The following is a 25,854-nucleotide window of genomic DNA, read 5'->3' as shown; positions in this document are numbered from 1 at the left end:
ATCAAAGACTATGCTCAGTTATATAACAAAAGGTGATAATTTACTCAAGGATTTATACAACCTGCTGGATCACCTTTTTTTATTTTCCTAAAATAACTAAGTCCATCAGTGTTAAATGATCAATGAAAATCAAAATAAGTAACAGCATTTTTTAACATGAAGGAACATCCCTCTGTTGGCACAGTGTAACATGTATAGAGAAGTATGCCATAAAGTCTCTTATCAAAATAAGATGAACACACACCGAGAACAGTCAACTACAATATAATTCATTATATAATTAAGAACTTTTGTAATACTGGGCATAAATGTTTTTAAAGTTTCATTCTTTGTTCTAGGGGTTTTTGTATAGGTGTACCATCTCATATAGGCTTATTTTTACTCATGCCTCTGTAGATAGTACCGGCTAGAATTTATGCAGTACTTTATACATTTCAAAGCAATTGTGTACCCATTGTAGGTGTAGAATGTTAACTTTAATTAGATACATAAATATCAAATATTTTCTCATGCATGTATGGAAAAATGCAATATTTCTAAATCTATGCTATGCATCACTTTTTTTAAATTTTGTTCTAAGTTCCAGTCACCAGTTTAAGTTACAGTGACCTACCTGAGGTGACTGTGTAAACAAAAGCAGATACACCATTTCCTTTCTATAATGGAACTCTTTGGAATAGCTCACATAGGACACAAGTTACAAAGAGCTTCATGGACTCTCTTCTGAGGAGAAATTTTGTGTAAATGGCTATATACAGTATGTGTACAGATAAGATATGCTGTGGCCCACAACATCATCAAGTTGACTGTATGCAGACATGAGAAAGCTGTATTACAAAACAAATGACTAAATACAAACACTGTCAGAATTATGTTTCAGAAAAACAACAATTTTATTTTTTAAGAGCGATAGAGGAAGTGTTCAAGTATTGGTGACTTTGTGTTGTTTTGTTACAGCTTTTGTTTTTCGGTGGCATGTGCAAAGGAGTCTCTCGTTTATTAAGAAACTTGAGTGTTCTCTACAAATGACAAAGCTTCTGTTAGGGCAAGTATGTGTCAAGTCTTCTAAGATCATCTGTTTTCATTTGCAACATAATTACCATACTTCAGTACCTAAGGATGATCATCTATCACATTTTTCTGGAAAAGTTTCATGTAATTTGACCTCTTATTAATTCACACATATAATATCAGGATAAAATAGATGCAGTATGATGCAAATCCTTGGCAATTATAACTCTGAAAAGTATTTGAATCCTAATTGAGATTTCGTGTCTTAAAAATGTGAAGTGTTCAGTAAGACATTGGTAGAGGTTTTTATATACAGTATGTGTCTGATATCTCAAACAATATATCATCTTTTTAATATGGAAGCAATGTTTATAGCTCTAGCTCACATATTTGAGTCCTTAGGAAATATCACTTCTAGAAAAATCAACAGAAGACATAACTCAAAATGTATTAAAGGACTAACTATAGGAAAGGGAGGTTTCAGGGTGGTTGCTGACTCCTCCCCTACCTTCTAATCTTATAAAATACTTATGTTTTTCAGCTTCAAAGAAATTAAGCTGCCTGAAAATAGTTAAATGATGCAGGGTGTAAGAGTTAGTCATTTAGTGTTTCTTTGCTCTTAGGAGGCAGCTATTCTGCCTCTTTTCTTGAGCTCGAAGAAACAAAAGTATTTGGAAGCTTGGGATAATCACTTTTCCCATCCCACTGTCCATCCATCACTGAATTCTTCCTCAGGCACAAACAGGAGTTAAATTGACAGGGAAATTATATTTCTGAGTATTGCTGTGTGTGAGGGGGAGAGATTTCAGCTGTGGGGAGTCACTAATGGAATATCCCATTTATAAAGGGGAAAAAAGAAAGCCTCTTCACTTACTTATGCATAGTATTTTCAGATGCTCAAAAGCCCTAGGTAAATAAATGCACACTGATACTAACCAAATAGATTGTTTCAATGGGCTATTCATAAATGACAGTGCATATTTGCATGTATAACAGCTACAGGCTTTGTGCCTTGGACAGAAAATACATGTCGATAGTCCGCACAGCAAACTTCGTTTAAAGCAGTAAGTATGATCTCGAGGTTCTGGCAATGACGGCAGAAGGTTCCCGGCGCTGTTTGTTTCATAACCCTGTGTCTAGCTGACTCTTGACTTCTCTGCAGCTCAAGTTGCCAGCAAAGGCTGAACGGGAGCTGGAGAGTCGATCCTTGCTGGGTTAACAAACTCCCGCAAAATAGCCCCCCCAGCCCCCAGGAGATGTAGTGATGTCATATCCGTTGTCCAGGTCTCCACACCTCTCTCGCGCTCACTCGCTTCAGCTTTCTCTCGGGTCAAAACTTTTGCGGTGGCCTGGCCGACAGACAGCGGCGGGGGAGGGAGGGTGGCCCCGGGCGCGGGTTGGAGGCGCCCCAGCACCGCGAGGGCGCCCGCGCAGCCCGCCGGCGAGCCCGCCCGGATGCCTGCGGAATGATGCCCCCCAGGGCGGCCGCCGCTGCTGCCACCGCCCGGGTCTGCGCTCCGCTCTGACCGGCAGGCGGGAAGTGCAGCTGGAGGGGCAGGGCTCTGCAGTGACACCGGAGTGGCTCCGCGGGAGAGAGTGAGGGGCACAAACCCGGATCAGAATGCGGGCGACGTCCAACCTGCTCAATCTGCTGCTGCTGTCTCTGCTGGCTGGACTAGACCCTTCCAAGGTACGAGCGATATTTTAACTCCTGTGTGAAATAAATGTGCAATAGGAAACCGATCAAAAATGCAAATCGATCCCCAACCCCAAATGGCACGAGAGGCAGCCGTCTGGCTATCTGGGGATGCCTGGCGTTTTCCCACCGCCTGGAGGGATGACAGCTCCTCGAGGTAGAGTCCGGGAAGGGGTGTTGTGCTGGGGGGGACTGGAGTGGAGATGAGGGGCACGAGCAGCGGGCAATGCGGCTCCCGGGGGAACCGGGCTCATTCTGCGTCCAGGCGCTTAGCCTGCTCCTGAGAAGTCGCCGGGTAAACGCGAAGGAGTTCGCTGCGGAAACAATGCAATCTGTAAACACGGATTAGGAGGCGGTGAGCCGTTTCTTTGTTGAGAGCAGGCAAAGGTTTGGGGGTTTTTCCCCAGCGGATCCTGGCCAGGAATACTCCCATGGCAGACGTGCGCTGCGGTTTGTGTCCAAAACCACTGGCGATGCTGCTTGTGACACAGGGCAGAGGCAGGGGCAGAGCCGTGCCCGCGCCCAAGGCGCGAGGCGCCGGAGAAAGGCGCCTGTGTTCACTCCCTTCGTTCTTCTCATTAAGGAAATTAGGGCGCACTGAGGAAGTTCTGATAACCGGCGATAAGAGGCAGGAAGTGAGGACCAGGTCCAACGGGGGGGCAGGGGAAGGATGGGGTGTCTCCTAGCTGGTGAACTCTGAAAATTAGCCAGCTCTGGTGATGCAAGTGGGCGCTGAGCTCTTTTCATAAAAAGGCAGGGAAATGGTAAGAAATGTTTCCAGCGGTTATGAGAAAAGTGTTGATGGTAAAGGGAGATAATTTGAGAGCATCAGCATTGTAAGAAAAATCTTAATAATCTGGAATAAGAGATAAGGCAACTGGTAAAAAGAGTAAGGGTTACAATTTTTTAAAATCATGCCACTTACTGAACTGGCCAAGAGCAATTTGACACAACAGGACCAATGATGCCACATTACAAAATAATTTAAAGCTGAGTTTGGGGACATTGTGAAGTTATTTATTTAAAGCTATACATCATCTCTGTGGGGGAGAAAAATTAAGTTTCTTCTCATAATTGAATAGAACTAAGTAAGATCTAGCCGAGCATAATCTAATACCGTGGCTGACAATATTTCTAGGCCTAATGTAGTCTATAGAGAGAACCTAGAATCACGGCACAGACTCAATTATTTCTGTGTACTTTCCATGTTTAGAGAGACCTGATGAGAATAAGATCATTTTGTTTGGAAGCTACAGTTGTGCTGATATTGTCACTGAAATCTTCAGTGTGAATTCCATCTTAGTGGGATGTTTTCCACACTAAGGAGCAGCCTGCAAGCATTCTGCATCTGGGTAAAAGGTGTTGATGTTATTTTTACATTTTCTAAATCTTGTTTTTCTTCTTGACGCTGGATCTATCTCACTACAGTGGCACATCCCACTGCCACTGCCACTATATCATGTCGGTTGGAACTTTTAAGCACATTCCATGATGTACCTCATTTCAAATATTGTTGGTAAACATTTTTAAAAACAGAACCTAATCTCTGAGCTCCTACAGAAAAAATATCACTTGAATTAAAGTGAGTTTTGTCATTCTTTAAAAATAAATTCATGTGTGATTTCTCTGATATCTTTAGTGCATAAATATCTTTACTTCTTGCCCTCCATTTCCCCCCAAATTAAATACATATAATCAGACAAGAGCGTCTGTTAAAAATATTGAGGTAAAGCCTCCAAATAACCATTTTTAGTCAATATGATCTTTTCTAGTAATGATAAGCTTACTTCTGGGTATTTGACAATAGAAAACTTTTCTTAAGATTTAACGGTGGCCGGTTGGTACAGCTGAGTGAGAAATTCAGGGAGGAAACACACACACACTGACTTTTCCGACTGTCCTTTCTCAGTTTCTAGGTGCTGCCACACAGTGTGCAGAGAAGAGAAGACGGTCATTCACCCCCTACCACATATGACCCATAGGGAATATTAAAATGTTCCCAGCAAGTGATATTAACGCTGTAAAAAGTGTTTGGACCAGGATAAAAAAAGATTGCTTAAAAAAATGAATAAAGGCTACTTTTGTATGTTTTATCAAACTATTGTTGATCGCCAAACTCTATCACCCCCCCCCAATCAAAGATGGCACCATTCACTTCTCAGATGAACTATCAGGTTATAAACTAGGAATTTTCTCAAATTTTATTTATTATTGGACCAACTACTTAAGGGTTAATAAATTAGCACCCATAACACATATTATGTTTAATGAGATTGAAATTAAAAATCCAGTAATACCACACAAGACCACAGTTTGGGGACAAGTAAGTAATAATTAGGCGATGACACTTGGATGTACAGTAATTGTAAACAGCTGGTTTGCTAATACTAATATATTAGGACTGACAGATTCCATAATCATATTTGAATACATTTATTTAAGTATTATTCTATGTTATTACACTTTATGTTTACAGTAAGCATATGTATAATCACACATGGATACACTGGCAAAACAGGAGAGCCCTTAAAATTGAATCGATTATTTTTTTCAGGTATAAGACTGCCTCATACACCAAATATTGGAAATCTAAATCTTAGCAAGTGCATATTGTATATTAATTTACCCAAAGACAAAAAGGCTTTCTAACAACAGTACCAATTCTACTTCATAGGGGAAAACACTATGTAATATTTATGTTTATGATCATTTTTCCTGAGCTTGAAACTTATATGACATTGATCTCATATGACATTTTATAAAGTGCTTAAGTATCGCCATCTTATGGTAAGATAAGTTACTTGAAACTTGATTTTATCTTTAAATTGTAAAAAAAAAAAAATGCCCAAATTTCTAAGTGATAAGATGAATTTCCTTTCAGCATGTACTTATAACTTTTCTTCCTCTCACTTACTACATCAGAAAATTGGCAAGATCAGTATTTTCTTTCGGCAAAGGAAGGCAATTCACCACTAACTAATTATTTGTATTTTTATGTAGACAGACTGTCGATTTTCCTCTCAGGAAAATTATGAGAATTATGTTTTCTTAATTAAAAACTTATTAACGAGTTTCCAGTTCCATTTAGAACTCATGGGTCTATCACTTTGCCTATTTTAGGGGATATTAATTAATTTCCTTTGCAATGGAGTGTCTGAAGTATAGGCAACAGGCCAAATCATCATTCATTTAATACATTTTTTTTTAAGAAACTGAAAGCTTGTCAGAATTCAATTATTGCTTGGTTTTTAGAGAGAAAGAACAGTTTCTGTGTAGGAAATTCCTGAGGGCGGCTGCTAGATGGCATCTCTGTACTTTTAAACAGAAGAAAATGAGTGGAGTAATGACCTTGATAGTAGGAGAGTGAACCTCTTTTACAAGATTTTCAGCAGCCCAGCATTTGAACACAATAAAACAGGAATCGCTGCAAATCAGAACCATGCATTTCTCCACTCTGCTGAATTCAGAAGAAAGGAGGCTAAAGCGAGGCTGGCAGGTTTCGAAGAGAACATTTACAGCCAAGTCCGACATTTGAGTAACAGTTAAGAAGAGGTCGCATGGCCACCGTCACACATGGCAGTGACTGTGAGCTGTAAGGCGGTCATACGTGGTGATCCATGTACTGCAAATGCCCTAGCGTGCTTAGGTTGAGAAAGCATCCATTATCTCCTTGCCTAGAAATATATTAAAGAGCTTAGCACCGTGGTCCTTGCTCACGCTACAGACCTGAACGTAACCATGACTCAGCAATAATCTTCCACAGCAGACTGTCCTTTCTGCCCAAAGGAACCCAGCCACTTAGAACTTGCCTCACACAAGATAGTTGCTTGAAAGCCACAGAAACATGATGGGAACTAAGAGAACTGCAATGATTATACTGCTAAAGGCTTCTTAACGTAATACTCCATGTCTAAGTGCCTTTGTGTTTTAGTGCTGGGAAAGAAAATCATCAAAGACCTCAACTGGCTAGAGGTGGCTTTTGTACATAAATCTGGTTAAAGTTCTTACAATTTTTAAATGAAATTCATAAAAAGCAAAAACAGCAAGAGAAACAAACTGAGATCAGTATCAATATGCTTTAAAATACACCTTAAATGATCTATTTTCTCCTGTATTCACTGTGTGTGAGAGATTCTCTATGCAACAGGAACAACTCAGAGTAGAACAGCAAATATGGCTCAGTGGTGTGTGGCAAGGTCCTGGAGTTACACACCAGGGACCCTGACATGGTAGGAAGTGGAAAGTTCAATGCAGCCCACCCATGTTTTTGAAAGAGAAAATGACTTTTCTACCCATCTTATCCCACCCTCGATCCTATTACATCTTTACTTTGCAGAAAGTAAATATTCCTTCTCACTCTTTCTCTTGGCAACTTGAAAAGGTTAAAATTGTACAGTTTTCCCTTATTTTTTTTAAAATTGTTACTCCCTGTATTTTGCAACTATTCTCTTTAAAAAAACAAAACAAAACAGACTATTGTGACAACTGACTGATGCTCTTTTGAGGAGGACTGCAGGACAAGAGAAACAGGGGGCAGGGTTCAGGGTCCCTCATTTCTCATCCTTACTTTGCCACGGAGACGATGTATCTACGAACAATTTTGGGGAAGGAGTGATCTCCGTGCCCTCCCCTGTAGAATGAGGGGACTACCTGTTCTTAAAACTTCTTCGTTAAACTTTAGAATGACTGACTCTGTGCTGTGGTCTGCAGGTTTGCACCCTCCCACTCCCCCACTATTCATATGTTGACCTAATGTCCAAGGTCATAGTATTAAGATATGAGGCCTTTGGAGTGATTAGGTCCTGAGGATGGATCCCTCATGAATGGAATTAGTGCCCTTACAGAAGAGGCCTCAGAGATCTAGGTCACCCTTTCCACCCCAATAAATTCAATAAAATAAAATAATAAAAAAACAAAAAGCATGTCCACCTGTGTGACTTATGCAATAATTCATTTCTGAGTACAACCCATGTAGATAATATGAAGGGTAAAAAATAGATCAGAACTATGTAATATCTAGGACAGCCCTTACCTATGAACAACTAATATTTAAAAATGTATTACTTCAGAAATACTTGCCATACTATAGTGGGGTTTACCTTATTTTTGTTACTCACTACAATTTGGGGGGGGGGGTGTCCAAGATATAGGGACAGCTTAACACCATCTTTATCACTAATGCCAATAATTTTGCAAATAAAAATATTCAAAAATGTTGTTGAAACCATTAAAAATAGAATTTTCGAGGAACATTTATGTCTTGTGCTTTAAAAATAAAGTGTTATGAAGCATATATCGCAAAGCTATGCCTTCTGTCATCCTCATAGCAAGCTCTTGGAAGCATAAAAATAGGTTCGGAAAGGGGAGCACAGATGCTGCATTTTCGTGCTCTTGCCTCTCCCTGGAAAGCACTTTCCCTCTTCTCCATATGTCAGAATCTTACCTACATTTTAAGATGCAACTCAAATGTCACTTCTTCCATACATCCTTCCCTGGCACTCCTCACATCCCTGATAAACTAAGACCTAATCTAAGAAGAGAACCGTGTTCCACTTGTCTTTGCATCTGCAGCCACTGGCTCTGCGTCTGACACAGAACAGGTGTTTAATGCACACAGGTTGAATTGAGCTGAGGGCAGGCTCTTGTCTTGACCATCATCTTACTCTTTTCTACCCGGCAACTAGCACAGTGTCTACTCAGGGAAGGTGCTTAACAAGTAATGTTGAATGGACAGGTAACTAGATGGAAAAAAAAATAAGTAAGTAAAGGAACACCTAAAAAAAAACCCAGAACTTAAAATCCTGCATTAAATGATGCCTGACTATAATCTGTGTTTTTGGTCCCTGCTACCGTCAGACAATAACCAGGGAAGGAAAGCAAGACTGATTTTAAGAATTTTGGTTGGTTTCAAGGGCTTCAAATACTTGTATCAGGCCATTTATCTTGAAGAATGCTGCAAGATTATATCTTTATAAACTTTTGATTAATATCCTGTCCTACCTCACCATCTTTAGTGTTGTTTACACTGGTAACTCTGGAATGCTAGGACCTTGATACTCTAGTGAATTATTTGCTGTGTTTAATGACACTCAGTGGCAAAGTTAGTATGCCCTCTTATTTCTTGCTGCATGTATGTGCCCATTTTATTTGCATAGCTTTATAAGTCTGAATATTTTATTAACGCTTACTTATTGTTTTGACAACCTTTATTTGATGCCATGTCTTGCCTTATTTGAAAAATTAATATATTGTCTGTATTTATCTATTTTTAGGGACTGGGTTATTTTTTAAGAATGTCAAATTTTCTGCTGAAATTATTTTCTTACTATACATTCTTATACTATTAACATAGGAAAACTAATATTGGTTCTATATTTGTACTACACTACTATATGAGCTCAATACCACCTTACAGAATGACATCCAACGATTAAAATCAAACACAGGGATAGTGGAGTTAGATTTACCTGAATCAGTACTTCTAAATATAATCAGAAATTCAAAATTTTCATAATTAACTTTGTATTTTAAAATGCTCTAAAAAGAAAAGTCAGCAATAAAATTATTTCAACAGCCCAAGCAAGCAGCTATTGAGATAACCCCAAAGAGAGGGTATAAATTGAACAGACAATTCTTTTTTATTTTCAAACTAAGTTGAAGGTGACTAAGACGAATTATCCCATGATGATTTAACAGTGTTACTAGCAGGAACAATCCCAGGTGTCAGGAATGCCTCAGAGCATCCATGTTGGAAATGTCGAGTCACTGGCACCAAAGTGTCACTGGTGAAATGTTGCATTAAAGAAACACCATCACTTCAGGGAATGACCTATATCTATGGCTGCTTGGGGACCTGTTGATTTGAATGAGCACCGACGGCGCGTGTTTTCACACCTACGTGTACTTAGTGGCGTGATGACTACGTCTTTAATGCATTTCACTGCAGTACTGAACAGACCGAATACTGTGTGGCTCGGGACCCATCGGAGACGTTTTATTGGACTTATCATTTATTATTTATATCATGCTGCAGACATATTCTCCTCTTGACAAGTTGAGTGCTAGACCAAGTCAGAGAGTAAAAGGACTATGGTTTGACTGCCATCTACTCTGGGGATACGCAGGAGGAAATGTATGGAGAGTTAGAAGCTCCTCGAAAAGGGGCAGCTATAGTCATGCAATGACTCAGAACCGGGCATGAGATATTTGAGAGTCAGGAATCAAGGGGACAGAATGAACTTACTCAGAGTGTCTCTCACTGGCTGCAAAGCATCATGACACCCGTCAGTCAAAGCCAGAAAAGAGTCCATGTCCAAATAGGTGAACACATTCAAATAGAGTTAAGCGAGAAATGAGGGTTGAGGGGAGATATGTGTTTGTTTACATATCGGGGATGGATGGAAGATTTCAGAGATGGGGCACACGTGTGGGAATGAGTATTTAAGCATCTCAAGTGAAGTTTATTCTCCCACCAACACCACATACACAATGACTGTATCCATTCATCTGAGACCTGGTTACCCTGCTATGACTAGCCCTTGGCATTCACTTTTGAAACAAGGTCTCTAGTTTAGTTCAGTAAATCTTCTGAATGTTTCTTAGTAAGAAGAACTAGATGGAAAGAAAAGGCATAAAAGTGTCAATAAGTTCCTTTTCCTTCCATTACTTGCATCTCAGTTCTGCACAGGGAGAGGCAACAGAAACATGACTGCATCCTGTCCATTTGTATGTAATCGATGCTTTGGAAAAGATGCTGCTCAAGGGACTCAACCTAATTAGTATTAACTTAACATGTAAAGTGAAAATAAAGACAGAAACCATACCAAATCAGAGCAAATTATATAGTAATGAGGAACCTGGAAAGTTCAGTGTTGTTGGCAGAGTATGAGATTAGGAGAGAAGCTGGGACTTAGCATCAGCTCTTCAACTGTCCAGTCCCATGGCATGTTTTAAAAATCCTTGCGCACGCCAGTGTGCCTGCTGCCGCACACCAGGTAAAAATTGTTGGTCTAGATGATCATAATTAACATGCAAACACAAAATGCAAGTCAGCCAAATAATAGCATCATCTATGCCTATGGATATTAACATTTAAGAGACCAGATGTGGAAATTACAGTGAGGTCTAAAAATTATAAAGATAGGTAAAATGGAAATGAAAAATTGCTTATTAAAGAAGACTAATTAGATTACACATGATTCTAATTGAATTACAGGATCGGTCATTAGGTTCCCTAGTTGACATTTATAAGATACACAATGAGTCTTTTTGTTGTTTTTATTAGGTAAAGTCTACGTAGAGAATCTCACCCTCAACCTAAGAACCAAATGGTTGTCATTTCATTTCTTGGCCAGTATTGCCCTTTTAAAGCATCTAATGTCAAAGTTTTACATTGGATTTGTAATCTACAGTGAAAATCCAAATAAATTGGCTGCTCTGATTCAGTAAAATGACAATGAGGGCCCCTTCTTTTTCATCAGTCAAATTTGATCCACCAAAGGCACTGGCATGTCTTCAGATGAGAGCAATTCTGTGTAGAGAGCCAGTGCATGATACACAATAAAGGCGCCGTCAAGCACGACGATGGCTCAGTGACATTCCATAAAATATGAGCAGGAGCCACCCCCTTTTGTGCACAGCAGAGAGAGAAAAAAATGTTGTGTTGAGTTTACTTATTTAATTTTAAATAACTGAGATTTGTTCTTAATCTTTTGCAATGTGAAGAAAATAATTAGTCCAAAAATGGATGATTCTCAATGACTGTAATTATTGCATGTGATAGAGGAGTCCATTAACCTTCATGTTGTAAGAAATTTTCAACCAATGCTCATGCCTGGTGCTATTTTAGGAGTTGGAGATAAAATACTTTTTTAAAAGCCCTTAGTACTCTCTACTGGAAGACTCAGCCAGGTATACTAGTAATTGTAGAGCAGCATGCCATGCCCAATAGCAGAGGCTTGTCTAGGAGACAAGAAGGGGATAGGCGAGGGACATCCCCAGCCAACGGGCATGCAAGAACATCTCCTGCGGGCAGTGGCACTTAAAGAAAGGTCAGCCTGACTGGGAAGGGAAGACGGTATTCTATTAGAGGCAACAGCCCGAGTGAAGTCACAGGGGCCGAAAAGAGCACAGGAAGCTCTAAAGCGCTTTGTACATGACTTAAGGTCTTCCTAATCATCTGACAGACGTCAAAGAAGAAAAATGTTAAGTTTCATTTTCTGTGACTAAAGCAAGAAAAAAAAAAAGCTCCATGTGACTCACATTCCTTCTCTCATTTCCCTCACTCTGGGGTGACATTATAATTAGAGTGACAGGAATGTGTGAGGTGCTGTCACATCAGCATCGAACTAAGAACCTGGAAATAGGAACATTAAAGTGCATGCCTGTGTATGCACACGTGTGTGTGTGTGTGTGTGTGTGAGAGAGAGAGAGAGGGAGAGACAGAGAGACAGAGAGAGAGAGAGAAAGAGAGAAAGAGAAAGAGGGGAGGTTTCATCTGGAAGCTACCAGAGTAAACCTCGGCCATCGAAACTAATTATGTTCATTATAGAAGTGAACAGCACAAGTTACGAAACATTTTTAAATGCAGCTTATTTCCAAACCCTGTAATAAGCTAAGTTCATCCTACACATTTATTTGAGATGTGAAGCCTAATAGAGATCGTTAGAACTCGTTGTGAAAATGGATGGGAAGACTTTGAAATTACCCTGTCTATTAAAGGAACGTGGGTGATTTAAATTTCCCATGAAAATTCAGTTTACACTAAGCAAGCTCGCTTCCCTCCTTGCTTGCTCCTTTCCTTCCTTCTTGGCTTTTATGCAAAGACGATGTCATCTTTGGCCTCTGTCCCAATTCGTATATGGTCCAAGTGACAAAAGTTTGCAATAAATATTTTTTTCTCGATCGAAATGGTAATAAATCACTTGCATGTTACTTCTATCTGAAATCACAGTTCTTGGTCATATAATGGAGAAAATAGTACCTCCCTCATGGTCTGTGTGACGTTTAAATAAAAGAACATTTTGAAGTACCAAGTTCCCTGCCTGGCATTTAGTCAGTGTTAAATAAACAGCAGCTTATTTTTTCATTAAATTAGTGTTGAAAATACATTGTGTGTGATATACATCCTACTTCTTAACTAACCTGCTAATTCTGTAACCTGACGTCACTCATTCAGCTTATCTTTTCCAATTTTACCTCCTTCTCAGGGTGACTTACGAAAGGAGTAGAGATACATTCCTTTTGGAACTCTACCTGCTCCTCACACCACCTTTATGAAGCGTTTGGGTTTCTTTAACTATCTCTTGAATGGTGACGTGAAAGTGTTTATATTTAGGGAACCAGGAAAGAAAAAGGCAACAATGACCCTTGCAGACAGAAAGGCTATGTCTGTGGGAGTCAATCGAGAGCACAACCATTTTTCTAAAGAAGAAGAAAACCAGTGTTTTACCATGAGCGTGAACAAATAAGATGGGAGGAGGCTCTTCCATATGCTCTGTCTTTACTCCCTCACAGGTCACCTCTCGTCCCTTGAACATGACGGGTTGGTGTTGAAAATTCTTATGCATCAAGTAGAATAGAACTGGACTAACAGACCACCCCTAAAGTCCCTTCCAATTCAGAGATGTTTTTCAATTCAACAGGTCCTTGCTAAGCACATGGTCAGTTCAAGTCTCCCAGATGCTGGGATTTTAATGTGTTCCAATTCTCTATGCTTTCTGTAATCATGCCCCATTTGGTATTTACCCAGAATCATAGCAAGTGTTCAAGGAAAAGAGAAATACAGGCAGATCTAAATTTCAGTTGACTTGTGGTCCAGCTCTTTAGCAAGATAGGGTATTGACAAGAACTTACAATTCATCAAAGATGCCAGAATAGAATAAAATCAGTGGGTCATTTGAGAACTTTCCTCAACTGTTACACGGAAAATATTGAGAATGAGGAAACCCTCTTGACTGAAACTCCCAAACGCATATTATTTCATTACAAATCCTTTGGACTCTTCCATTTTGGTAAAAGGTGTGAATTCTAGCCCTAGCACAATTGTTAATACACATAGTTTGTATAACTACCATTGAGATTTCCAGAAAGTAAAATTTCTAGTTTACTGTCACACAATTTTTATTGAAAGCATTGTTGAGAGCAAATAATTCAGGGAAGGCTGTTGAAATGTACCAATATGTTGAATCAGACTGTCCAGGAGCTAGGGATTTTCGCTGCAACAGTTAATGTCTACAAGCCTCGGCTTACTTATATATAAATTCAGGATGAAATGAAACATAAGATTGTTGTGGGAGGCACATGAGATAATATTTTCTGGGAGTATAGGGAACACAGTAAGACAGGGACAATCAATACGCACACTAATACCAACGATAGCCCAATAGCTGATCTATTGTTGGTATTAGTATTTCTGTCTGTGTGTGACTGCCTCTTTTTTGCTTACCAATTATGTAAGCTCTCTCCACGGGTGCTTTTGACAAGATGGAAAGGGCGTGGGTGCAGCTCAGAATCAGTAGGTATGCCCAGCCCTGGGCATCCGTCCAGTGACCAGATGGCCTGCACAGTGCACCTGGGTGCATGTAACTCTCCTGCAAATAACACCAGGTCAGAGTTCCTCTCGTGGGATTTAACCACGAAACAAGTCATGTGCAGCTATCCAACTCTATGTTAGGTAAGTTTATTTTAAAAGGCTAGCGAAAAAGCTAAACACAAATCACTAACTGCACGTCGACTTGATCGCATAATAGTGTTTGGGGGACCTCTCTCTCAATCTTATGTTCTTTTCTGTCTTTTCCTTATTAATTTTTCAAAGACCTTAAAATGGCCCATTGGAATTAAGCAATGTTCATTAAACTGCAACTATGCTCTTGTGAACTTGTGGCAAATCCTTAAAGCTCGCTTCTCATTCCTCCAGCACGCTCCTTCCTACAGTGACCTTTTGCTGCTCTTCCTGCCCCTTGTCTGCACTTGTGCACGGTGCTGCTTCTTGTGTCCGAGGCATTGTTACCTGAAGACAGTACTCGCTGTGCAGCGAGCTACACTCTGCTGTCTTCAACTCTCCGCCTCTTTTTGATAACTTCCATCTCTGTGTAATCGGCAATCTCTTATCAAATCTTTGTGTTACTTGTTATTTTGCAAACAATAAGAAGTGGTTTGCATTTCCTGTGCCAGTGGTCACTTGCAGTTCCAAATGACAGTTTGCTGGCTGAAATGAGCTATTTTATCCTCAAGAATACCTTGATATTTTGGGGGAAAAAAGACTGCCTGTAGGTCAGAAAGCCACCCAAAAAAGCAAATTATTTCAGATACTTTGTGAATTCCTCCATCTATAGCAAAAATAACATTTCAAAAACAGAAAAGCTTTAAAAACTCTTTTACTATTAATTCTTTAATATCCAGAGGATATTGCTTGAGGTTCCATAAAGGTGAAAGCATCAGGGGATAGATATTAAGCTCAAATTCATTCTAAAGACTAAAACCATGTGTGTGGTCACTGCTTTGCAGCCACGGGACAGTGGAGGTGTGCTGTGTCACTTTAAATAGTCATCTAAATGTCACCCAACAATATCTACGCCCTTGGCCCCCAATAGCAACTGTCTGCCTGGGAGACACCTGGATATGGATCCATTTAGATCACTGAAATGATCTGCCTCCTGTTGAGCAGGGAGAGCTACCTGCTTGACTTTTCTCTGTAAAGCACATCCCTCCATGGAGCACCTGTTGATAACCTCACATTGGCTTCCCGTCTGTTAGGTCAAAGTCATAATCAACTCACTAGCCAAGGTCCAAGGACAGGGTGTCTGAGCAAGAGCTCTTCTGACGCCATCCACAGTGGCATCAACCACACACTCAACAACAATCACGTGAAGTTCTATTGTGGAAGGTGCCCTTCCATGAATGAGAGGATGAGGGACCCTGGGGCACCCACAGAGCTGCTGCTCATTCCCTGTGCACCCTGCACCTTGCCCTTCCCAGCGCACGTGCATCAGGAGCACGGACGGCAGACCCACCTTCGTGGGGCTCAGACTCTAGCCGTGGGCATGGACCGAATCAAAGAGTAGATGAGAAGGTAGCAAACCAATGTAGCATCTGCAAACCGTCTGTCAAGAAACTGGTACAGAGCACAGGCCTGAGGAGGTAGGGGGCTTTTGTAGCATTAGACGGCCCTGTAAGGGTTAGAGTAAAGCAGCACCTTGCATCAAAAAACAACAGAAGCACAGTATTAAACTGACAGCACATCATAGGTCCTGATCACCTGGATAAGAGGATATTTACGTCTCCACGGCGGCATAAAGATGAGGTTAGGAGAGAGGAGCCACTGTTGCCACGCACAGCACTGCAGAAAGGGAGGGGACACGGGTTCCCCAGAGGTGTCCAAACCCTTGAGGCGCTTCCTCTGCAATGCCAACATGAAAGAGGGGGGATGGTGCCCAGTATGGACAGTCTAGTTACAGCTCTTAGAAATAGCTAGGGGCAGGCTGATGTTCAACAACATAGCTTGTATGGGGATACTCAAAACCCTAGAAGACTCGCTTATCCACTTAACTCGTGTGGTCATGCACTAATTTATCTCACAAACCACTCGTGAGTAAAATGCTAGTCATCGGCCAAGGAGCATCAGAAAAAGACCCAGTAGTGAGTGAAAATACCTGGGCAATAATTGCTGCTGTTGTCACACATATTTTGAGCACCTATCATGTTCCGGGCACTAAGTTCTCTGTTAGTGGGGTAGAACCTCTGGGAGTCACAGAAGTGAGAAGGGGTGACAATCAGAAAAAAATCGTAGACAGCAACGTGAAAATATTATTCATCAAATAGCTGAGAAAGTTGCCCAGACAGCAGCTCTTTTATGGGGAGTAACAGCTGCCTACAGGCCATCGAAGGAGCTCAGGACATGCAGGGGTAGTCACTGAAATTTCCTCAGCACTCAGGAAACAGCTCCTGTTATTTGCGGCAAAAAGTATCTTAGGATCTCCTGAGCGAATGTACAGTCATATATATATATACATCCAGGATGATAGGAGCTACCACTCTGGGGCAGAAAAATGGTCAAGAAGGATGAAGGTTGTAGAATTAAAATATGATCTGCTGAACAGGGCAAAGATTTTGAAGGGAAGAAAAAAAAAAAAAGCGATATTTCTAGAGAATTAGCTATTAAATCAGGCGCATTTATTACAACCTGACTTGGCAGCACAACTCCTGGTAAAAGCGTGTCAGAGGTTTCAGTGTAAAAGTCCTATTAGGAGCGGTTATTGTGTAAAATTGGCCATCCAGATCTCTGAGCATCCCGCACCATCTGGCAGACACACACGAGCCCAGATGTCCTGTGTCTATTATGTAGAGCGTAGACTCACCGGGTATCACACCAAAACCCATAAACAGCTCATTCTGTGGAAGAGCTAAGATAGTGCTGATAGCTTCAATTTACTCTACTTCCTCATTAGTTCAAAGAACACGACGTATTTATTTAGAGTAATCCACACTCTGCTATAACCCAAATCCTCATATGCTGTAGAGGCACCTGGTTTTTTGTTTTGTTTTTAATCCTCACCTGAGGATATGCTTTACTGAATTTTAAAGAGAGAGAAAGGGAGATGGAGAGAGGAAGAGAGAGAAACATCAAGGTGAGAGAGAAGCACTGGTTCCTCCCATATGCTCCCTGACCTGGGATCGAACCCACAACCTAAGTATGTACCCTGACCAGGAATTGAACCTGCAACGCTTTTGTAAATGGGGCAACACTCCCACTCACTGAGCCACCCAACCAGGGAAGCACCTGTTTTTAATGTGCACCTACCTCCAGGTCCACAGTACATCTCCTCCTGCAATGTGTTTGGGAGGAGGCGGCTGGTAACTGGCTTCTGGTTGGGTTCTGTCAATGGGAGGTACTGGTACGACATCAGGAGGCAGGAGGAAAGCAAAGCCGACAGATCTGTTGCCGTGACTCTGCCTCTACCCTAGGTCTTAGCTTACAGTGGGCGAACCTCTCCCACAGGTGTGTGTCTCTCCAGCTCAGGCACCTGCTAACTCCCCCTCTCCCTTTGGGCTTGTAGTAGCGGTTGCTTCGGTTACTAGCTCCAAGGCAGTGGGCCCTCTCTTGGTTTCCCTTGACCTCCTCCTTTGGAAAATGAGTCTCTCATGACAGTTCCTTACTTGAAACTGCCAATTGAATCTGCAAACTCTTCAAAGTGGCATATAAACCCCAAGGCTGTTATCTGATCTCCCCCTCATCTCTCTCCCTCTGCCCCACACTCCAGCAATACCCAAGGGTCACACTCCTATGTTTTGGTGCTTGCTGCTCTCTTAGCCTGAAATGCACACTATGCTCCTCCCGAACCTGCTTCTACATACATTTACCGCCATCAACAATACCACCCACGACCTGCTTCAAGACTAATTTAGCCATTCCTTCTATAAAGCATTGCTCAGTGTTTGGTCATCAACAATCAATGATCAGACATATCAGTGGAAGTGAAAACCATGCCATGTGGGCATAAATTTTGTTTTTACTATCATTTTTGAATATCCGCACATCTCAGGCACTGTGTATAAACAGAGTAGGAAGACCCCTGTGCCCTCTAGGACATGGTTATCTTAGGTGGAATAAACTCTGTAAATCAATATTTATAACGTATTTAATAATTGCTATGTTGAGTCAAAAGGATATACACTGAATCTCTTTCCTTCCTGTTTGAACTAAGAAACTGGTAAGACAGGTGACAAGGTAGACTTCCAACCTCATAAGAAGAATTTACAGAAGGAATGAAATAAAATCTTTTCCCATCTCTTGGTCCCCTCATCAAATCAAGGATATAAAAAGAATATAAAAGAATTGATGAAAAGGGGTGGAAAAAAGCCTGCTTACATCTCCCAGACTCCTTACTATTAAGCTCAAGAATGTAAGAGTGTCTGAGAGAGAAAATGGAAAAACAGTGACAACAAACCCCCAAACTGATGGAGAGATTTCTTCTGAGACTCATTCTTTTAAAAAAAATGTGTTTCTATTGATTTCAGAGAAAGGAAGAAAGAGGGAGAGAGAGAGAGCAGCATCAATGATGAGAGAGTCATCATTGATCAGCTGCCCCCTGCATGCCCCTACTGGGGATCAAGCCCATAACCCAGGCATGTGCCCTGACTGGGATTCGAATCATGAACTCTCAAATCATAGGTTGATGCTCAACCACTGCGCCACACCAGCTGGGCTCTTCTGAGACTCTTGACTCCCTCTCCAGATACATGTGATGCAACCTTCTAACAGGAGTCCTGGTAAAGGGGGCTTCAAAAGGACTACCCACAGAGTGCTGAGATAGATTTTCTGCAGTTAGACACAGAAAACTGGCATCAGACCCAGGTGCAGTGACTGACCTTGGCCTCCTACCTGAAAAGAACCTAGGGGATAAGAGCAAAGCTAACCACCTGCTTTGGAAACAGACCAAGGAGAGTGATCAGGACATTTTCCTGTACTCCTAGGAGCTTGTCGGGGAAAAGAATTCATGAAAATTTCCAAGCGCTGTGTGCTATGGCAAAGACATGCATCATGAGAACTTCAGGCAGGTCCTGCCCAATAGGGTGGCCTGCAGCACAAGGAGACTTCAGCAGAGAGAGTCTGGAGTTGTACTGCCAGCTTGTCCATTAGTATAACTCATGATAAGCAATGCATCCCATTGGTGCCAGTCTCTCCCCACCATTATGCCTTCAAATTCAACAGAGCTTTAAAAAGTAAAAGCAGAAAGCAAAGGGGAGAGAAGGAAGAATGCATTGGGAATTTAGAAGTACATGGCTGCGCCCGGCCACGCATGGCTCAGCGGTTGAGCATCGACCGAGGATCCAGGCAATCAGGGTTCAATTCCCAGTCAGGGCACATGCCCGGGTTGCGGGCTCGATCCCCAGTCGGGGGGGTGCAGGAGGAAGCCGATCAATGACTCTCTCATCACTGTTTCTGTCTCTCTCTCTCTCCCTCTCCCTCGCTCTCTCTGAGATCAATAAAGATTTTTTTTTTTTTAAATCTCTTTAAAAAAGAAGTACATGGCTGGGACTATCATATGGGTAGAAAACATAACTATCTTACCCAGAATTGCATTCTCAAGTTAATTAAAAGACAACGCATGCTCTGTTCAAGATAAAAAAAATCACTTTTCTTCAAAAATCCATTCTCTGGGTGTCAGGATGGCCAAGTGGTCTAAGGCGCCAGACTCAAGAATCCACTCTCACGCTCGTACTTTTTAGCCAGGAATCTTCCTATGTCTTCTCCAAATCCAATCTTCATTGTCTGCTCAGAGGGAGCAAATATGGCCACGTTCTAAACTCATGAAGATAAAAAGCTTACGTCCTGAAGAAAACTTAAGATGCATCTCATCCTTATGCTCTTCTGACCACAAAATCTATAATGTAGTTTTGTAAAGAGGACTCTGAATTAGTAGAATCATTTTGACATTAACACTAATAAATTGTCTGAGTTGGGAAACCATTAGACCCATCTGAGCCCATCTTCTCTGAGGAAAATGGGACCAATGACTTCAGGCAAGCCAACTACTTCACGGTGCGGTAAAGACCTACTGTGACACATTTAATCCATTATGATGGGCTGCATAAACGGAAGAGTGTATCACCGCACTAAAACTGTAATGATTTTTTAATGTGAAATTCAATAAAAAATTCCAAGCTAATAAAATCAGTACATAAAATTAACATGTAATTCAAATGGCCAGTATTAAATAGAGCATAGTATCTGTTTTTCTCCCTATCATGCTTTTAAAAACTTCCACGTTTCAGGGAAACCAGGTTGGCTACTACTGCAGGTGCAAAAATTCGAGGCAGAACGGGTCATCTACACTATTCAGCCACCAAGGCCATCTCCTGAATGTTATAGCACCTCTAAAGTTCATTCACGTAGCCACATCAATCACTGCATAATTCCACTGTCGCTGTTTCCCTTCCTGCTGGGCACTCGCATTTGATCTGGTGGTCGTTAAATGCAGGCATTATGTTACCATCCTTCCTCTCCCCTGGGACATTTCCTGAATTAAGCACAGTTAAGAAGAAAGTCTCTAAAGTTTCTCCAATTTCTATGCCCACCTCCTTACCACCCCCCCGATGTATGATGCTCAGAACTGGTGAGTTGTCCATTTTAATAGCCTCTGGCCTTTTAAGAACCCACAGTGTTATCCTTCCACTCCTTCACTATCCAGCTTCTTCCCAGAGAGACTCATTCCCACAGTGTCTAGCCTTGATAATTTTCTTACATTTGAAAGGGAGGAAAGAGAGAGTCCATGTGACTTAAGTAGTAACTGCTCTTTAACTTCTATAGCCATCCTTCAGGGCCATAGTGAGTTCTGTGTCTTAATCTCAGTCATAGTTGGCAATAAAATTCGGAACAATTCGATGTTTACGTTGTGCTCTAACAGATCGGGGTGGATTTTTACATTTTTAACCTTTGAGTTCCTCTGTGTGGTTTCCTGCAAAGGCAAAGATGATTTTTGTTTGCATTCAGTTGGCTGTGTGGGTTTCATACTGTCCCTTCGGTGTTCCTTAATCTACCTGCCTCTGATCTTCACTGTCTCTGGAGCTCTGATGAAGCACTTTAGATGAGCATCAGTCTAAGTGCTCTTCAGACACCTTCTGCTTTTCAGCAATCAAAACACCAAGTGGAAGGCTTTACTTACTACTGCACTTGGAGCAGAAACTCAGGTCTAAACCAACAGCTGGATCAAGCTGCATCAAGCCAGAAACAACAGCTGGATCAGGCTCCATCCGGCCCGAGACAACAGCTTCTCAGGGGGTAGTTAGTTCTGGCGCCACCCTCTGGATGCACACCTCCATGTTTTACATGACCAGGAGGGCACAGATTGCCTACTGAAAACCACGTGCTCTGAAGACATGCCTTCCAAAGCACTACCTGGGCCTTCTGTATTGGACACAACCAGACTGCCTGAAGCCACAAGATCCTTGCGAAGATGTATGTGCAGGCAATGAAAGGAAATAACTGAGTCTAGAAGTTTATCAACCTCATCTTATTATGATGAGAGAACTGGTTGAACTGCAAAACGGAAGATGATCAGAAGGGGGAAAATTGATGAGGAGCGCTTCCAAAGGTTCCTCTTTCCAGCAACTAGAGAGGCAGAAGAAGCATCGCCCACCTGTCCATATTCCTCCCAAAGGGACCATTGGCTAGTGCTCAGGTGCATCATGAGCTAATGCCTCTGAGAAAGTACTCATCTTGCTCATTCAGCTGAGAATGACACTGTTCTATCAAGACCCAGCTAGAATTTCATAATTTCTGTTCCATTTTCTAATCCTTATACTGCAGACTCATCTACTCAACAGAATTATGTGCTTCCTTTTCTATGGCTTCATGGCATTTGGTTTGTACCTCCAATATGACACGATATGGCTATGTAACCACCTACATATTTTGCATATATGTATATGCCTCTCTGAATAGATTATGAGCGCCTAAAACGATGGAATTGTTCTAGCTCTCATCTTTGTACCCTCAACAAAGGTAAGGTCTCATAAATTATCAACATAAACCACTTTTCAATAAATCAATTCAAACACCATAGTGCAGTTTTTAATTAGCTAGCTAACTAATTAGGGTGTCATACTTACGGACTACTCTGAGCTCTAAGCCATGATTTACAACAGCTACCTGACATCTCCTCGTCAATGTGTCTAAAGTACCTAAATTTAATAATGTCCAAAAAGCAACGGAGGCCGGTTAAATAAAAAACAGATGTCAAGTAGGTGTGACAAACAGGATCTTACTTGTATAAGGAATGAGAGATACAGTGTCATAACTTGAGTGAGAAATAGCCCAGGGTGATGGTGTTCTGGATGAGAGATTATTTTTATAAACTGGGTTCATCTCCATTTCCCATTTCCAGAATAGCTGAGGCGGTATCATGAGTGTCAGCAAACCTAGGGGTGCTTGAATCCCCTGCTTCTTTTTTCCTTTGAATCCACAGTGGAGATCTAGGTACCATGGCAGAAAAACAACTGAACATTTTTCTGAGAAGCTAAGATTTCCATCTTGGAATTTTAGAATGTTAGCATGTCAAAATGAGCCATATGGAGAACTTCCTTTATATAATATTTGGTGAACGCCAACAGCCTCAGAATGAAGCAGGCTCTGCCTCCCTCACGTCTCCCCACTTCCGGCATTCAAGCTGAGTCTGGTATACAGTGAGGCCACAGGTCCCCACAATACCGTGTGGTCTAATTCAAAACATGACTGGCAAAGGGCAACTCCCATTAAATGACCTTGAAAACAGTTACACTCAGCTGTCTGAGATACCTGACAATGTCACTGCTATAGCACAGTGCCCATAAAACATTTTATATTTCAACTAATCCAGGTCACCACTTCTTGAGGGCGAAATCAAAGAGGGCGGGCTTCCTCCTTGAGGTGCCCATTACTGTCTACTGCTAAACATCAGACACGCTGTTATTTCCCTTCTGTTTAGTTTATCTTCCTGTTAGGTGACACGCCTACTTTGAAATGTCTGAAGTAGAGTTGTTGCTTTTAGACAAAAGTCATACTTGACACTCAATGTAAGATCGCATCTTCAGAAAGCCATAAAATTAGTGAGGGATGTTTTAAGCCTAAATGAAAACATTTCAGGATGCCTGTTCTTTGCAAGAAATAAACAGTATTTCATGTCTCTAGAAGTGGAATGGAATTCACTGATTTCCAGTGCTCATCTATACCCATCTAACTACTGTCAAATTCTGCACATTTACTCATTTCTAAAACAAAAATTATAGGTAGGAGAAATAACAGATTCCTACATCTAAATTTAAAGCAAGGCTTTCTACACTGAAAGTGGACAAGTTAATTCATTTCATTTTATAACATAAGATAGAAAAGCAATTTGCTTTTTGGCCAAAATTCTATTTAAATGGGTAGGCAATCTGGTCAGTTCTTAATGATAAAAGAAATGGTGGCATCATTAAAATAATTTTAAATGGGTAATGGGAAGGTCATTTTAAATTTCTACTAGAATATATACTTTACAACTTATACTCAAATATAAATGTATCCGAGGAATAAACCCCATTTAAAATAAATATTAACACTGTAATTCATGAAAATTAGAGGAAGGAAGAAGCCAGAGGGCTGAACAACATTGCCAGCTTCTTACTGTTGAGCTGATCCCTTCTCTCTCCTCCAGGACCCAGGAGCAGCGTCTGAGCAGGTTGTTTCCTGCTCTGTGCCTCTATATTTGTCAGTCTCTGACTTGTCTTTTTCACCCAGGAACTAGTACAGGCTAAATGTGGACACACGGGTCGCAGGGCCTGCTGGGCCCAGCATCCTGTTCTGCCTGCTCACAGATGTCTGTGAAGGTTAAAGAGATCAGGCTGAGCTTTTGGCCTGGGTTAGCCAAGCATTGGGCTGAACTGAAAATCTCATCTATAGGTTGGATGAAAAGACCAAAGATGCTCTAACCCGCAGGTTCAACAGAAATGGGATAAACCAAATGGCTGTTTTCTTCTAGAGTTTAGGGTACAGATTACAAAGGGGTTTGACTCATTCATAGCAAGTGCAGGCAGCAGGGACACATGGGGAGAAGCAGGATATCATGAAAGAGCAACCAACCATCTAGAGTATTCTGTAAAGAGCCAGAGGGTAAATACGGATTTTAGGCTCTGCAGGCTGTAGGGTACCTGTTGCAACCAGTCAACTTTGCCATTGTAGCAAGAAAGCAGGCGTGAACGGGTGTGTAAACAGATAAACAGGCTGTGTTTCAGTAAGAAACGATTTATAACCACCAGGTGATGTTCTCACTTTGGCCCTGGAGCCAGTTTGCTCGCCCCGACCCTGGTTCGAGAGACTAAGGTTCAGTAGACAGATAATGTGAGCCACGGATGTGATCAGAGATGCTCTAGCAGCCATATTCAAAAGTTAGAGCAAACGGGTAAAATTCATTCATTTAAATATATTTTATTTAACCCAACTGGTCCAAAACGCTATTATTTCCACGTGTCAGTAATAAAAAGGACTACTGAGAAATTTTTTCATTCTTTTTTTGTTAAATTTATTGGAGTGACATTGGTTAATAGGGTCATACAGGTTTCGGGTGGGTTTCAGTCTTTTCTAACATGAAGTCTGGGACACTGGTGGGCATTTTACACGTAAAGCACCTCTCGATTTAGCTGAGGCCTTTCACCTAGAGGAGACCCTCTCCGTTTCCAGTAGACAGGTCTCCAGCGTGAACAGCCTCCACTAGACTAGTGGCTATCTCACTGGGCTTCTTAGCTCTTGACCATGAGAGAGATTAGGAGAGCAGCCAGCTTCCTTTGGGGCCCAGCGTCCTTAAGATTTCCATCCGAGGCATTGTTCTAAAAATAGCTTGGGAAGCTCTCATTACTGACTCTGCAGACCTAACCTGAATGAGAACAAATGAATGAACTGAGAGCCAGTGGAAGGAACACTAACTGTTTAGTGCCTGGATCGTCCCCCCCACATGTATTTCACTGCCTGGTGTTTTCAGTATCTTCAGACTGCATGTTTTTGGGGAAAGGAGGGTCTGCCCTGCGTGTTTGTGACTCAAAAGCTCCCCTACACTCCTTGTTAGTTTCATTCCACTCAGAAGCTCAATACCGCCCGGCCGGGCGTGGCTCAGCGGTTGAGCGTCAACCTAGGATCCAGGCAATTGGGGTTCGATTCCTGGTCAGGGCACATGCCCAGGTTGTGGGCTCGATCAATGACTCTCTCGTCATTGATGTTTCTGTCTCCCTCTCTCCATCTCCTTTCCTCTCTGAAATCAATAAAGATATATTTTAAAAAAAGAAAAAGAAGCTCAATACCTGCTCCTGAGTCAGCACTGAATTTGATAGTCATTATATTTACCATCTACTCTCAAACATGTTTGTGTTGCTTTCTAATAGGTTATTGGGCCCCAATACAGAACTGTGTCAAGCAGTAAAAGAAGAAAGCTGGAATAAGTCAGGGAGTCTACAAATTAGCTAAGATACGTAAAAGGTCAGCTCAGTAAGAGAAAGGGAGGGAGCAGAGGCAGCCCTCATTGAGCTACGTCGTGAAAGCAAATGTGTCTCACCAGGTAAGCTGATGGTGGTGGTAAATGGCACAGCCAGGGGACTGTGTGCATAATGATTCAAAACCAAGAGATCCAGGGAGAAAGTTT

The 25,854-nt window shown here is 41.5% G+C and overlaps 1 protein-coding gene across 1 annotated transcript in view; it reads left to right on the top strand.

Annotated features, from left to right (window-relative positions):
- Positions 1 to 2,607: 2,607 nt before the first annotated feature.
- The window catches only part of OLFM3 (olfactomedin 3), a 98,571-nt gene continuing 75,324 nt past the window's right edge, over positions 2,608 to 25,854 (top strand). Inside the window, exon 1 of the mRNA XM_016204580.2 lies at positions 2,608 to 2,701. Within this exon, the coding sequence (XP_016060066.1) occupies positions 2,633 to 2,701 (69 nt within the window). The 5' untranslated portion in view covers positions 2,608 to 2,632. The remainder of the gene's footprint in view (positions 2,702 to 25,854) is intronic.

Source organism: Miniopterus natalensis, chromosome 19 (genome assembly GCF_054644295.1).
Source record: "Miniopterus natalensis isolate mMinNat1 chromosome 19, mMinNat1.hap1, whole genome shotgun sequence".
NCBI classification, from domain to species: domain Eukaryota; kingdom Metazoa; phylum Chordata; class Mammalia; order Chiroptera; family Miniopteridae; genus Miniopterus; species Miniopterus natalensis.
This window is presented reverse-complemented; position numbering and strand designations above follow the sequence as displayed.